The 13,148-nt window shown below is 52.4% G+C and overlaps 1 protein-coding gene across 9 annotated transcripts in view; it reads right to left on the reverse strand.

The window, feature by feature from the left end:
- The window catches only part of NFIX (nuclear factor I X), a 155,002-nt gene that overhangs the window by 85,837 nt on the left and 56,017 nt on the right, over window positions 1-13,148 (reverse strand). The window contains exon 1 of one of the 9 annotated variants that reach the window (XM_078849629.1): window positions 2,519-2,781. The exons of 6 other annotated variants lie outside the window; for them this stretch is intronic. In XM_078849629.1, the coding sequence (XP_078705755.1) occupies window positions 2,519-2,548 (30 nt within the window). In that variant the 5' untranslated portion in view covers window positions 2,549-2,781. Of the gene's footprint in view, window positions 1-91; window positions 160-210; window positions 1,025-2,518; window positions 2,782-13,148 lie in introns of those variants that run through there. 2 more of the 9 variants (XM_078849635.1, XM_078849640.1) reach the window with 2 other exon arrangements.

Here is a 13,148-nt window from a genome sequence, read left to right on the forward strand (position 1 = left end):
ATAACCACGATAAAGTTTGCCTTGGCAAGCCCGGGGTTAAAGACAAAATTGGCCCCTGGCCCCATCCTTGTCCCCCCCACACCCCCCATACCTCGATTCTCGGGTTAACTTCTTTGCCGGCAGGTGTGTATGTGGGGTTATTTGGAAGATCTGCTCTTCCTAAATCTGCCTCCCCCTCAAACAAAATCTGACAAAAAGGAAAATAATTACCATTGCTCCGTCTCATTCCGGCAAAGCTAAGCACCCGATTCGGAAATTCTGGACTCAACAGAGTTGCGGGGTGAGGGGGGGAGGGAAAAGGAGGTGGGGGCTGTGAGATGGAGGGGGAGGAGGGGACAAGGAGGAGGGAAGGTAGAAATTTTACAGGGAGGAGGCAGGGAGGGGAGAATGGGGGGCCGGGGGGCTTGGTTGGTTGAATTCTCGATTGCGGAGGGAATATAGAATTTAAAAACCTGGGGGGCAGGAGGGATAGAAAGGAAGGAAGGAAGGAAGGAGGCTGACAATGGAGGTGTGGGACACAGTGGGGGATGGATCTAGCACCCCAATAATCTATCGGAGGAACCCCCCCGCACGGCAGATCCAAAATAAATAAATCAGAAATTCGCAGAATGGCCCCTATCGGAAAAAAAAATTAAACAAACCAACAGAGGAAGGAAGGAAGAAAAAACGCAGGGAGAGGGAGAGGAGCGGCAGGCGGGGGGGGGGAGGGCTTTTCGGCGCTGGTAAAGGCGCAAAGATGCCAAGTTAGCTGTTGGTCCCTCCGCCCGGGTGGAGGGCGAATGCAGGCCTAGGAGAAGGGACGGACGCTGTGCTGGAATCGACTGCGCTCAGCCGCTGGCAAAACCCGAAGTGCTCAGGCTTTTGGGCTGGGTTTTGTTTTGATTTTGGGGGGTTTTGTTGTTGTTTTCCTCCCTTCCCCCCCCTTTTTCCCTTTTTCCTCCTAAACTCTCTCGCTCGCTCCTTTCACGCTCGGTCCCCAACCATTTGCCTGTGCCAATGCCAGCAGAAGAGGGGGGAAAAAACAGAAAGAGCGAAAGAGAGAGGAAGGATCCACGTATTTGGCAAGGAGACACATTTCCAGACCAGCCAATGGCTGCATCAAAGCGAAAGGGAGGCGGGGGGTGGGGGGGATTGGCGGAGCAGAAACTGGGGGGGGGTGTATTGAGGGGGGGGGCTGGTGGCACAGAGAGACTGTGCAGTTAAGAGACTGAAAACAATTTGCCAAATCGACAAGTTTATATCTAATGAATAAGCAAAGTCCAGCCACGATTCTTTTTTTTTTTTTCCCGGGCGGTGGATATTTGGCGTGCAGGAGCCTGGCAGAATATTGCTAAATAAATAAAAAACTCCGTTCTTCACCGCCCCCCCACACCCCCACCCCGACAACCGAAAAAAAAAGGCAGTCCCACAAGGCCTTGGAAAAAGCAGCTGTTCTCTCTTTCCGTGTCTCTCGTTCCCGCATTCTCTCTCTCCGTCTATTTATAAAAAAGGACAGAAGAAGATTTCGTTCCAAATCTGCCCCCCCCCCACACACCACACACACAAGGTTCGGATTAAAGGCACGGATACTTTTTTCTAAGCAGCGGAATCGTCAATTTCAAACCCGCCCATCCCCAACCGCACATAAAAACACCATCACACTAAAGGGTTTTTGCATCCTAATGGAGGGCCCAATCCGACAGCCGCCGAGGGTTTCCTGCAGGCACCCGATCGGGCCCTCTCCCCTGCCAAGCTGGACGATTACTTTTTCCAAACAAAAACAATTTAGTTGCCAACTGACTTAACTCCTTACCCCCGACCCCAGCGTGTAAAGACACTACAATGGGTGGCAAAGGGACTTGCCAATATTAGCACACAGCCCAGATCCCTAAAGGGCCCTATTTACTTTTTAAGAAAATCCGAGGAAGCAAAAAACCCCAAATCTTATTTTTGGGGGGGGACGGGGGGGGTGCAAATGTATGATATTTTTAAAGTCCCCTCCAATGCCGAGCTAGTCTCTTCGAAAGACGATCCCTCCCGATGTTGCCTCTTTTCGAGGCAGGACTATTTATTGTCCGTGCTGCACGCTCAGCTGCATCGAATGGAAAAGCCGCCTATGAAAGCAGGAGAAGGTGAGGGGAGAAGGGGGACCGGGAAAGACGAGGAAAAAGGGATGAGAGAGGAGGAATGGGAGAAAAGAAGGGGAAGGGAAGGAAAAGAAACGCAGCCAGAGGAGGGGGTTCAAAAGAGAAATGAAACAGGAAGATTGAGAAAGTGGAGGAGAGAAGACGACACCCGAAGGGGGGGGAGAGGAGAGAAAATTAAAAGAAACAAACCGGGGGGGGGGAAGAAAAAATTGCCCTGATTTTCGGGCCTTTCTGGCTGCGCCCCCAGGCAGCACCCGGCTGTAAATCCAGGCGTTGGAGGGGGTGCAGAGCAGAGGCGACAACAGCCGAAATGGCAACTCTTTTATCCAAAGTGGGGGGGTCGATGCCAGCCCCCCCGACGGCCTCCCCAATCTATCCATCCAGGCACTTACACGGCCGCCGTCGCCGTAGTACCGCAGCATCCCCAGCCCGCAGAGAGACCGCCGCCCGCTGGCCTGGCAGAGCTCCGGTGACAGGTAGAGCAGGTACGCTGGCTAACCCGCCGTGGCTCTATCCCCGACGCCCGCAGGCAGGCCCAGGCCCCGCTGCCAGCTTTCCAGCTCCCGAGCAGGCTGCCAAGGAAGCGAGAGCGGGGATTGTGGGGGAGGGCCGAGGTGGGGGGCGACGGCTGTCATTTCCCCGTCTCCCCCCCGCCCCCAATCCCAAACCTAGCCGCAGCCCAGTAGAGCAGGGTACGGCAATCCCTAGGCTCCAATCCTCCCCTTGCACACAACGCACAAGAAAGCTACGGCTCCTAAATACCCTGCTTGCTCGGGGAGAAATTCAGGCCTCCCTGCACTTACACCTGTGGCCAGGCCCTGACCTGGGCGGCATGCCCTGTGGGGAGCCAGACAAAGGTGGCTTGTCCCCTTCCCGCCCTCCTGCTTTGTCGGGGGAGCCAAAGGGGGTGTTACAAAATACCTCATCGGAGAGGAGGAGGATGCGGACTTGTGCCATGGAGGCAGGAAAGCTGAGTCCAGAGGGGGAGGGGGGAGAGTGTGGAAGTTGCAAAGAAAAGGGAGAGCGAAGAAAGAGAGAAAAAAGAGAGAAGAAAAAAGTGAAAGCGAAAGAGGAAGAAGAAGAAGAAAAAAAGAACGAACGATTTTCTGCAAGAAGAAACTATTCCAAGTTCAAGTCACCAGGGTTTAGACCCTAATTCAGAGCTTTCACTTACGGCAGGGGATTTACTGGTTCCTAGCTACTCAGAGCGGGGATCCTTCCCTGGATCGGGGATGGTTTCCATAAGGAAAATACAACAACAGTTTAAATCTAAAACACACACACACACACACACACACAGAGTCAACGTGTAATTAACGCCCAGTCTGAGTGTAAAAGCACCCAGCAAACGAGAGAAAGGAGCTGCTGGCAGCAGTCGGGCTTTGTGGGGGAATATCAAATGGAAATTAAACAGCCAGGGGGGAGGAAAAGAGAAAGCAGAGGCCGAAGAAGGAAAATGGAAATAGAAAGTCAGAAGGGGGGGGGGGGGGGACAGAGAGAAGGAGAAAACCAAGGGATGAAAGAGAAAATGGAACAGAAATCAATGGAGAGAAGACGAGAAAGTGGCAAGGGAGGGGGAGAAAAGGAACAGGAAAAACAGAGCAAAGCTGGAGAGAGAGAACGAGAAAAGAAGACTCTTTTTCTAAGGGTGCTTGCTCGCCTCCAATGACCCGCCCGCTCTACTGGGCTCGTGTCAGTTTGACTCCTGCTCTGAGCGCCCCTCGGGAATGGGCCCGGGCAGGCATCGGTTGGCATCTGTGGGGCTGGCCTGGGGCCACCCTTGTGAGTTTAAAAAAGAAAAAAAAAAGGGGGACTCGGGTACATGTCAGCCCCAGTCCTCCGTGCCCCAGGAAGAGGCCTGCTCAGCGCAAAGCCCGCGGCCGTTCCACAGGCAAACGCCCCTCCGCCGCTGGGTTGTCGGGTGCTTTCTCCTCCACGGCGACGACTGCTGTATCTCAGCCAGTCCTGTCGGGCCCTGCAGTGCTCCGTCGTCTAACAGGGGTGGGTTGCCCTTAGTAAAATACCCCCGTGGATGGCAGTAACAACATGAAACACGGCAGCATCACTAGGGCACAGCACCGTTACTGGAGTCTCTAAAGGGAGGGTGGCAGAGGAAAGAGGGCAGAGATACTGGACTGGATGCCAACCCCCTGCGGGTCCTCGATCTAAGCACAACCTCCACCCCCTTCTATGGCACAACTCCCCACACATCTCTGACAACACACGGACTGCGGGTCTACGGCTGAGCTGGGCCTCTGCCGTGCACAGCTGCGCCCGAGAGGAGGCTATATTTCCATTGGGTTTGTACGAGGTACCCCCCCCCCCGGGTTTGAGAGGGGTCAATACACCGACGCCAGGCAGCGTTCTCGAGTGGTCGGTGTGGCGGGCCGAGGGTTCGATCTTTCTGGGTTCCGTGCCCTGGCACCTGCAGCTGGTAGCGACAGCCGCAAAGAAGGCGGATTATTAGAAATGCCTCTCTCAGAGAAAGAAAGAAGTAGAACAGAAGAGGCTAGAAAAGACGGGCGGCTTGGCAGAGGGATTTGGGGGGGAAGAGAAGGCCTGGGAAGGAGACAGAGAGGAAAGCAGGAACTTGCGGAGAGGGGAAGAAAGGATGAGGGGAAAAGGAAGGCCAAGATCCAGGTAGGGAAAATAGCCCAAATGCACAGCTAAAGCTGGCTGTGGGACTGTGCCCAACTGGCTGGACGTCCCACCCAGCGGGGGATGCGCCCTGGTCCCCCGACATGCAGAGACACTCGGGGCCGGGGGGGGTGGCATTTCTTTCTCTGTTGCCCCCAGCCAAGCTCATCCCGCGCGACCCACACCTGCAGGACTTGGAATCTTTTTATGAAAAAGGATTTTTTTCAATTCGCCCTCCCAAAAGAGGGGGTCATTTTTAAACCCACCCCCACCGGCCGGGTTACAGCCAGCAAACTCCCGACGCCTGCTTCTTCCCAGCTGGGGGGTTGCGGGGGGGTTCCCCAAGGCCTGGAAGATAGTTTATGAGTTTTAATAACTCCAAGTCAAACTTTCCGACTCCTGATCTTATCTCCTCCCCCCTTTCCCCCGCCCCCCCGACACACACACTCTTTTCATTTTGGGTCTCTCTTTTTCAGCAGCAGCATGTCAAGCTTTCTCGGCGTTGCCATAGAAACAGTCACTGGCACCCTGGCAAACTATTGCCCCGGTGAATGAATAGCACATAAATTTCGTCTCCCTGCAGGGTGAGCAAGACCTGGGCTGCCTTGGCCTGTGGCTTGCACTTGCAGTGATGGGGGGGCTTTTAAGAAATTGGGGCATGACTTTTTGGGGGGGGGGGGGTATTCCTGCTCAGTTCTGCAGCAGCAGGACATCTGCCCCTTACGTGCTGGGGAGGTAGTTTTGAGGGAGTCCGCCAATCTCTTCTACCACCTTTCGGGGGGCTCAGAGCTGGAATTATTTTGCCCCCCTTTCCCCGCCCTGCATACACCCAGAAGCTGTGGACTCCTCCAGCCACAATGCAGATTAAAAGCAAACAAATCTTTTTTCTCAACAGCCTGAGCCATTAGTGTAAAAAATGCCCTCCCAGAGCTGGGCTGGCATAGACTGTGAGGAGAGCTTTTCTTTCTCTTTCTTTCTTTCTTTTTCTTTCTTTCTTTCTTTCTTTCTTTCTTTCTTTCTTTCTTTCTTTCTTTCTTTCTTTCTTTCTTTCTTTCTTTCTTTCTTTCTTTCTTTCTTTCTTTCTTTCCTTCCTTCCTTCCTTCCTTCCTTCCTTCAGTGTCTCTCCCCGTTTGCTTCACGCTCGGCTTCCCCAACAGACCCAATGCTGCTCAAAGCCAGAGTCCAGTTCCAACCCTTCCGAATGAGGCGTCACGAGTTTGCCTGTCCTTACGATACGGACGTCCCATACAAATATATCTCTAGGAAACCCCACACATGCAAATATGCAGCCATGTAATAATGATATCGCTCTGTTTTCTCTCTGCATTCTTCTGCCCCAACACAAAGTGTTTGCTTGGTACAATTTTCCCTCTCTGACCCGATTTAGTCCACACAAGAGAAACCTGTCCAGCAGACTCAATGTCCTAACGAACTTGAGTTAATTAATGCTGAGGAAGAAAGAGGCTCCCCTCAGACACTTGAATCATGGGTCACTGGCCCTTTCAGTTTTCTATTTGCAAAAAAAAAAAAGCCCGCACTCAAATATTTTTTCATGTCTGAGCAGAGAACACAAACAACGCCAAGAGCTGCAGAAGGGGAAAATAAAGAAGTTGCCCAGGATTCAGAGCACAGAGCTGAGCAGAGAGAGCTGCAAATATAACACGAAAGAAAAGGGCTGATTTGCGGTGGACTTAATTTTTTTTTTTTTCTGCTGGGCGACTGCTGGCAACAGCGAAACGCAACTGCCAGAGCAGAGGCGAAAGAGCAGCGGGGTCCCACTGCCCTGTTTGCTATCAACTTTAACAAATTAATAAATGATTTTAACGCCAAGCCAAGCGCTTGGAGGCAAACGCAGGGAATAAGCTGGAGTTCTGGAAATGGCACTGCACCCGAGAAGAGTCAGAATCCTTCCAGCTTTGTGAAGGAGAGGAACAGCTGGAGTTTGGATTGCCACATGCTGGCCCCGATCCTGCCTGCGCGCACAACCAAAACTCTCTTTCAGTGCAGTGTTGTGCCCGCGTTTGGACCCAGCTGGGAGCACAGCTAACAAGCAGGAGTGCCTTGTACCCGTCCGCTCTGGGGGTTCAATTCTGCACATGTGCACACACGAGTCTGTCTGCTTCTGGCTACACCTGCGTCCACCAGGAATAAGTCCCCGGAAGCTGAGGGAATCACTGGGCAAAAGGGAAATCGGAGGTTTCGAATCCCCGTCAATCGACGGAGTGCCAGCAGCACAGAACAGAAGCAGAGAAGCAAGGACTCGGGCCCAGCCAGCCACCAGAGCCGCTGAAGTTTCCCCTGGCACCTGCAAATGCTTGCATTGCCTCCCCTATTTAAACGTGCCGTTTGCCTCTCTAATGATTTCAGTGGCAAGAACTGCAGCGAAGTATCCGGACTCCCCCCAAAATAAGCTGACTGCCCCCCGTCGGTCATTACGGATCTCGCTGATTCAGATTCAACCCACACGTGGGTCCCTACCCCGCACCATACAGATCCCTGCAGGGCCTGAAGCCCCAAGGACAATGGATCTGAGCAGGAAGTTTGACGTAAGCCCACTTTGACTTTCAGAGGCCACGGGAAGCCCTACGCAAGTGAGCAGCAAAAACGAGTTCGCCCATCTCATTGTCCGTCCCCAGTCAATAATGACCGTAAAGGGCTTGGCGGGTGTCGAGAGCTATATAAATATTATCACTGGAATTATATTATCAGAGGTTTCTTTAGTGCCTATAATGAAAGCACCAAGGAGTCTGGTACAATCGGTCAGGGGCGTGCCAGGGCGGAGAAGAAAGGGGACAAAAGCAGGCCACGATTGGGGGGCACTGGCAGAGCTGGGGGACACATGAACAGCAGATGCCCTCACGGTACCTGGCTCTTGTTGGCTCTATCTGCCCTTTGTTTCCACCAGCTCTCAACTTCACTCACCCCCGGGAGGGAGGGGGGCACCACTGACAGTAAAACACCCCCTGAGCCAGCTCAACTTCTAGTGACAAAAAAAAGTTTTTATTTCTGTAAAAACTAAGCAAAGGAACCGCTTGGCAAGTGGAAACGCACAACCACCAAAGGGGAAAAAAAGGAATTTCATTAAAAGGAAAACATCTGACAAAAATAAAACAGGAAAGCAAATTTCTCCTTGCTGGGGCGCAGGTGGTGAGACCAGGGCCAGCACCTTTTGGGGGGGGTGGGCGGGGAGGGTCTTTTGGAAATGCAACAGCGTTTCGCTGTTTCTTTTTGCCTTGCTCAGGAAAATCCTTGTGGCAGATGTCTCCCACCCCACCGATTCAAGGAGGCGAACCTTTTCCAGGGACCGGTGTAAATCCAGCCAAACCCGATGCCGGGTTTACACCAATTCTCTTTCCTTTCCAGCCGTTGTTGACTTGTCATCAGATTATTTTTTCTGATAAAAATACCCAGCGGGAGGGAAATATTCCAACTCCCCCCAAAGCCAGTGAAAAGGCTCCCGTCGATTTCCAAAATGTAACAAAGGGAGAAATTCTGGAGTCTCTTTGATGGAAGAACAGTCTCATTTATATATATTCATTTTAAAAAATATTCTTTAAAACCAACCCACACCGCAGATCCTTTTCATATCTGCATCCTTGCTCCCATGAAAGTGAATGGGAATACGGAGCGACTCCGGTGACAGCAGGATCAAACCCATTTTAATAAAATAAAACTGGGTCTTTTCCCTCCCCTTTTTCCGAACAACATTCTCAGTTCACCCCACCCACACCTGCCCTGGCTTCCCAAAACTGGGACTGGAGCAACACCAGAACTATACAAAAGGCAGGGAAGGTATGAAGCAGATTTGACGACGTATTATGCAAATAATAATAGATCCTGCAGAAAGATAATGGGTAAAATTAATCGAGGTTCAGATAAGCACAAGGAGAAGTTTCCCATATCACTTTAACCGCAGTGGAGAAAGTGGTTTGTGAGCGGCAGAAAAGTGGGGTCATTGCTTACAGGTTTCCGGGGGGTAAATACAGAGCGAGATTTTTGCTGCAGTTTTAGGTGCCCCTGAAAAACCAATTTTGAAAGGCAGTGCACAGAGCAGGGAACGCAGCCCGGCGCTGGCCAGCAGCCCTGATGGACTTCAGGGGCTTTTCATTTAATATTCTGCCCGTGTATCCCGTTGAAAAAAAAAAGAAAGTCTGGGGCCGTGAGGAAAAAAGTTTGAGTGCCCATCCCGTGCGTCGGGCTGCCTGCAGCCACAGTGAGAAGCCAATTCACGTCCTAACAGGGAGGAAGGTGAGAGGCTGACGGGGGAAGACGCCTGGAGTTACTCGCATTTGCCAGTTTGCTGGGTTTGTAACTCAGGCTGCAATAAAATTAAGACGGGGGGAGTGGGGGAGTTCACTCCAAAAAGCGGCAGAAGTTGCCAGCGCTGGAGGAGACAATGCATGCCACGGGAAAGAGCAGGGGCAATTTACTCCTCACACTTTAATTATCCCCGTCTTGAACATTTCTTTACAAGAAAAAAAAAGCTATCCTAGCACTTACAAAAAGCCCCCAAATCATCACAGACTTTCACCGCCAGGCAGAGCCCAGCGCTTGCCGCCAAAGGGAGGGGAAGAAAACCTCGCTTTTCACCGAAAACCACATTTGGATTCAAATTAGGATAATTCACTCCCCTACAGCACCACTGCAGAGGTTGCGGGCCCGATCCTGGAAAACGCACACGGCTGTGGTGTTACTTCCACAAGGAGGCCTGTTGGGAGTAACGCGTAAATGTTTCCTCAGGATCGGGCCCTATCTACGGCGGGTGCCAAGTCTGGCTCTTGTAGTCGGCGAAATCAGGAGGAGTTTTGCCCCCAATTTGAATGGCTGCAGGATTGGGCCCCCCATAGGTACATTTCATGCTTTTATTCTGACCCATTTTTTTCCATAGGTCAACAGGAGCTGAATTAATTGTTGTTTCAAGCAGAGGTTTGGAGTTTTGCAGCAGACAGGCAGGGACGTTGGCTTATGGAAATCAGGGCTGGAACACGGGGCCTGAAATTACAACGGGAAAGCTGCCTGTCTCAGGGCTGGGAACGGACCCAGCGGAGCGAGGCCCCCACCTAGCCCCTCTCTCTCCAGCTGGTACTGGGCAGCACAGCTGAGCTCCTCAGAAGCTGCCTTACCTTCCCAAAGAGGTATTTCACTGCTGTTATTTCCCCAGCCCTCCTCTCACACACGCCTGTCCCTTAAGGTAAAGCAGCTGTTTAACCCCACCCCCCCCCAACAACCTGTGCAATTCTCTCTGCAGAGGGAAAATGGCTCAGATCCTCCCAGGGGAGTTAGGCGCCTAAATAGCTTGGAGGGTCTGTGCCAAAGTTCTTAGAAGTCCTCGGCGACACAATCAGTCGGAAGGCTCCATTGATGAATGGCTTGTAAAGGCTAATCCAGGGTGATGACCTGGGCCGGGCAGGTTGCTGAGGGAAAGGGTGTTTGCTGTACGGATTCAAAGCACATCACTTTAAAGGTCTTATATGAGATTCGCTGTGACCTACTGTAACCACTCAATAAAACCGGGCCGAACCCTTGATTAACCCTTTGCGAACTCTTCCGAAACAGCCTTCTGATATAGCCGGGACTGCGAAATCAAACCACGGGCCTGATTCAACCAAGTACGAAAGCCAGGCCTGCCTTCCCGCACGCACAACGGGCCCGCTCACGGGCTTAACGCTAGGCATGTGCTAAAGAGGCTGGTGGTGCCGGATCCCGTAGGGCCGGATCTCCAGCGGGTGTCAGAGGGATCGCTCAGTGGTTGGAGCACTGGCCTGCTAAACCCAGGGTTGTGAGCTCAATCCTTGAGGGGGCCATTTAGGGATCTCGGGCAAAAATGGGGGATTGGTCCTGCCTTGAGCAGGGGGTTGGACTAGATGACCTCCTGAGGTCCCTCCCAACCCTGATAGTCTATGATAAGCCAGGAGAGAGCTCTTCAAAAGAACCTGGAGGATATAGGAGCACCAGCCCTGCTGAAAGTCAACGGGATTTCAGTATCTAAGTCCTTCAGGTCCAGACCCTCACCCGTGGGAGTCAGGAGCCCGGGGATCTGACAAGATTAGCCCGGCACTCCTGCACTCTGCCAGGCGTCTGAGAACACTCCACACTGACCCAGCTCATACTTTTACAGTCACTCTGAGCCATCTCCTTGCAAGTGGCTTTCCCTCAGTGCGAGTTCTGCTTAAAAAAATAAAGCCAGTGACACAAATAAGACTCCCGGCTTCTATAATAACTCCCATCCGCCGTTTCGCCACGTTTCTTCAGCAAGAACAGGGCATGAGACTCTGCTCTCGGCTTACCCGGAGGTAAGTCTGGCAGGATGGCAAGAGGATTGCTCGAGACTTGCTGCCGGGCGGCTAAAATCAGAATCTGGCCCTTTGTTCTGCTAAAACAAAACCTCCCGAAACTCAACCTCGCTGAGCTACACCCGCGCACAGACACCCAGCCCAGCTCAGGGGAACGAAGCAACATCCACTGATCAGAAGTCATGGACCCAACCCCACGGCCACAACCCCACGCGAGGAAACTTTCCTCGCGGGACCTGTTCCACTGAGATGTCCTTCTCAGTAAAACCATTCTTGGCCTTAAGCATACAGCAGGACCAGGCCCTATGGCTGTAATTCGCACACTGCAAAGAGAGGGGAGGAATCGGACACAGCCCCTAACACTTGGCAGCAAGAGCAAAATTGCAGGTTATAAACAGGGGCGGGGAGAGATTTCACACAATCATTTTCACCCTCCATTAAAGAGCAATCTGTGGTTCTGCTCCTCTCTGGATGGGTACAAATGAGGAACTAAAGGGCAGTCATGGCCAGCACATGGCCCATCTTCCCGCGAAGAAACAAAGATGGATTTTTATCCTGGGCAGTGCTTAATTTGTGCCACGGGTTGCCAGGGGTGAGCCCCAGCACCTCTTGGCTTGAGCCCCAGCACCTCTTTCATTACAAATTAAGCCCTGCTCTCGGCCCTCCGCAACCCAAAGCCTGGAAGCTGCAGAGAAGTAATGTATCGATTATGTGCTTAGGTGGGGCGGGGGGGTGGTGGTTTTAATAAGGACAAAACATTTCAATTAATGAAGGGTGACTTACAAAGAATGAAAGACAGAACGAATGAAAGGATGAGTGTGAAAGAAGAACAGAATGATGAAAGAAGGGAAGGGAAAGAGAAAGAACAGAGAAAGAAAGAAAGCTAAAATGCCTAGCACTCTCTTCCCCTTTGGGGACTGGGTTAGGTTAACATGCACAGCTGCAAAATCCCTTTTCCAGCCCTGGTACTTTAAAAAAATCACGAGCAGAAATAAACAGAGCATCAGCCTGTCGATGCTGAACGTGCTCCACAAAGGGTCCAGTTAGCCGCTGGACAAGCGAGAAGGGGATTTGGGGAAAGGCCCCTGGATCCAGTTCTTGTCTGATCCAATGGGGTTGGGTTCCAAACTCCAAATACACAGCTTGGATCCTGGGGGGTTCACCCCATGGTGCTCGGTGTGAGGTACAAAAAGCCCCGCTGGGATTGTGTTCAGATTGGTCACGGAAGGAGAAGACTCAGGCGCAAATGAGTGGGAGAGAGAGTGGAAGGAGGGAAAAGGACAAAAAGAACAACAGAGAAGGAAAGAGAAAGGGATAAAGCAAGTGAAGGGGGACAGGCTCTATAAAGAGAGACCCTCGAGTGCCCACGCTGGGCACGAAGATCCAGGCACCACAACTATCGAAAGGGTTAAAAGCAGAGCAGGGGGCTCCAGGCTGGCGGGAGAAAGGAGAGGGGATGAGGAAAGCCATGTCGCCTTCTCCTTGGCAGCCCGCTGCATGCCCACGCTGGGCCGCACTCTGCCCGCTCTCTCGCAAGTCCACGGCCAGGGCCAAGGCCCCACCTCCTCTAGTTTAAGGAGCAAAATCTCACGGCTGCTTCCTTGGTTCCAAAGGGACCCCCCGCTCCCGAGGGCAGGAATGCCATAATCGCACAAGGCCGGACCCCAGGAGCAGAGCTCACTGCGGGTTTACATCTCTCCTGCAGACCCTGCATTTCCCCCTATGGCGCTGGACACCCCCCCCCCCCCCCCGCATCTCTCTCTTTCAAATCCACCCAGCACCATGGACGATGGCTGAGGCACCTCATCTAGCAGGGATCCCCGATTCCCCTGTATCAACACAAACCCTGCCTCCCCCCAGATAGTAATTATTTGTGTTTAATTTAATCCTCCCATCCGCCTGCTTCTGGGCTCTGCTCAGCTCCTAGAACCTAGGCCAGCAGGTTCCTGTCTGGAAAACTTTCTCCCCTGCCCCCGCCAATACAGCCGAAAGAACTCAGCACTCAAATGTCAATGAGACCCCTAAATAAGAAAGGTGACTTTTGCTGGGGCTAGGGGGGTGTTTTAAAGATCTTTGTCATTTTCTTTGCTTG

This window comes from Lepidochelys kempii, chromosome 20 (genome assembly GCF_965140285.1).
Source record: "Lepidochelys kempii isolate rLepKem1 chromosome 20, rLepKem1.hap1, whole genome shotgun sequence".
NCBI classification, from domain to species: Eukaryota; Metazoa; Chordata; order Testudines; family Cheloniidae; genus Lepidochelys; species Lepidochelys kempii.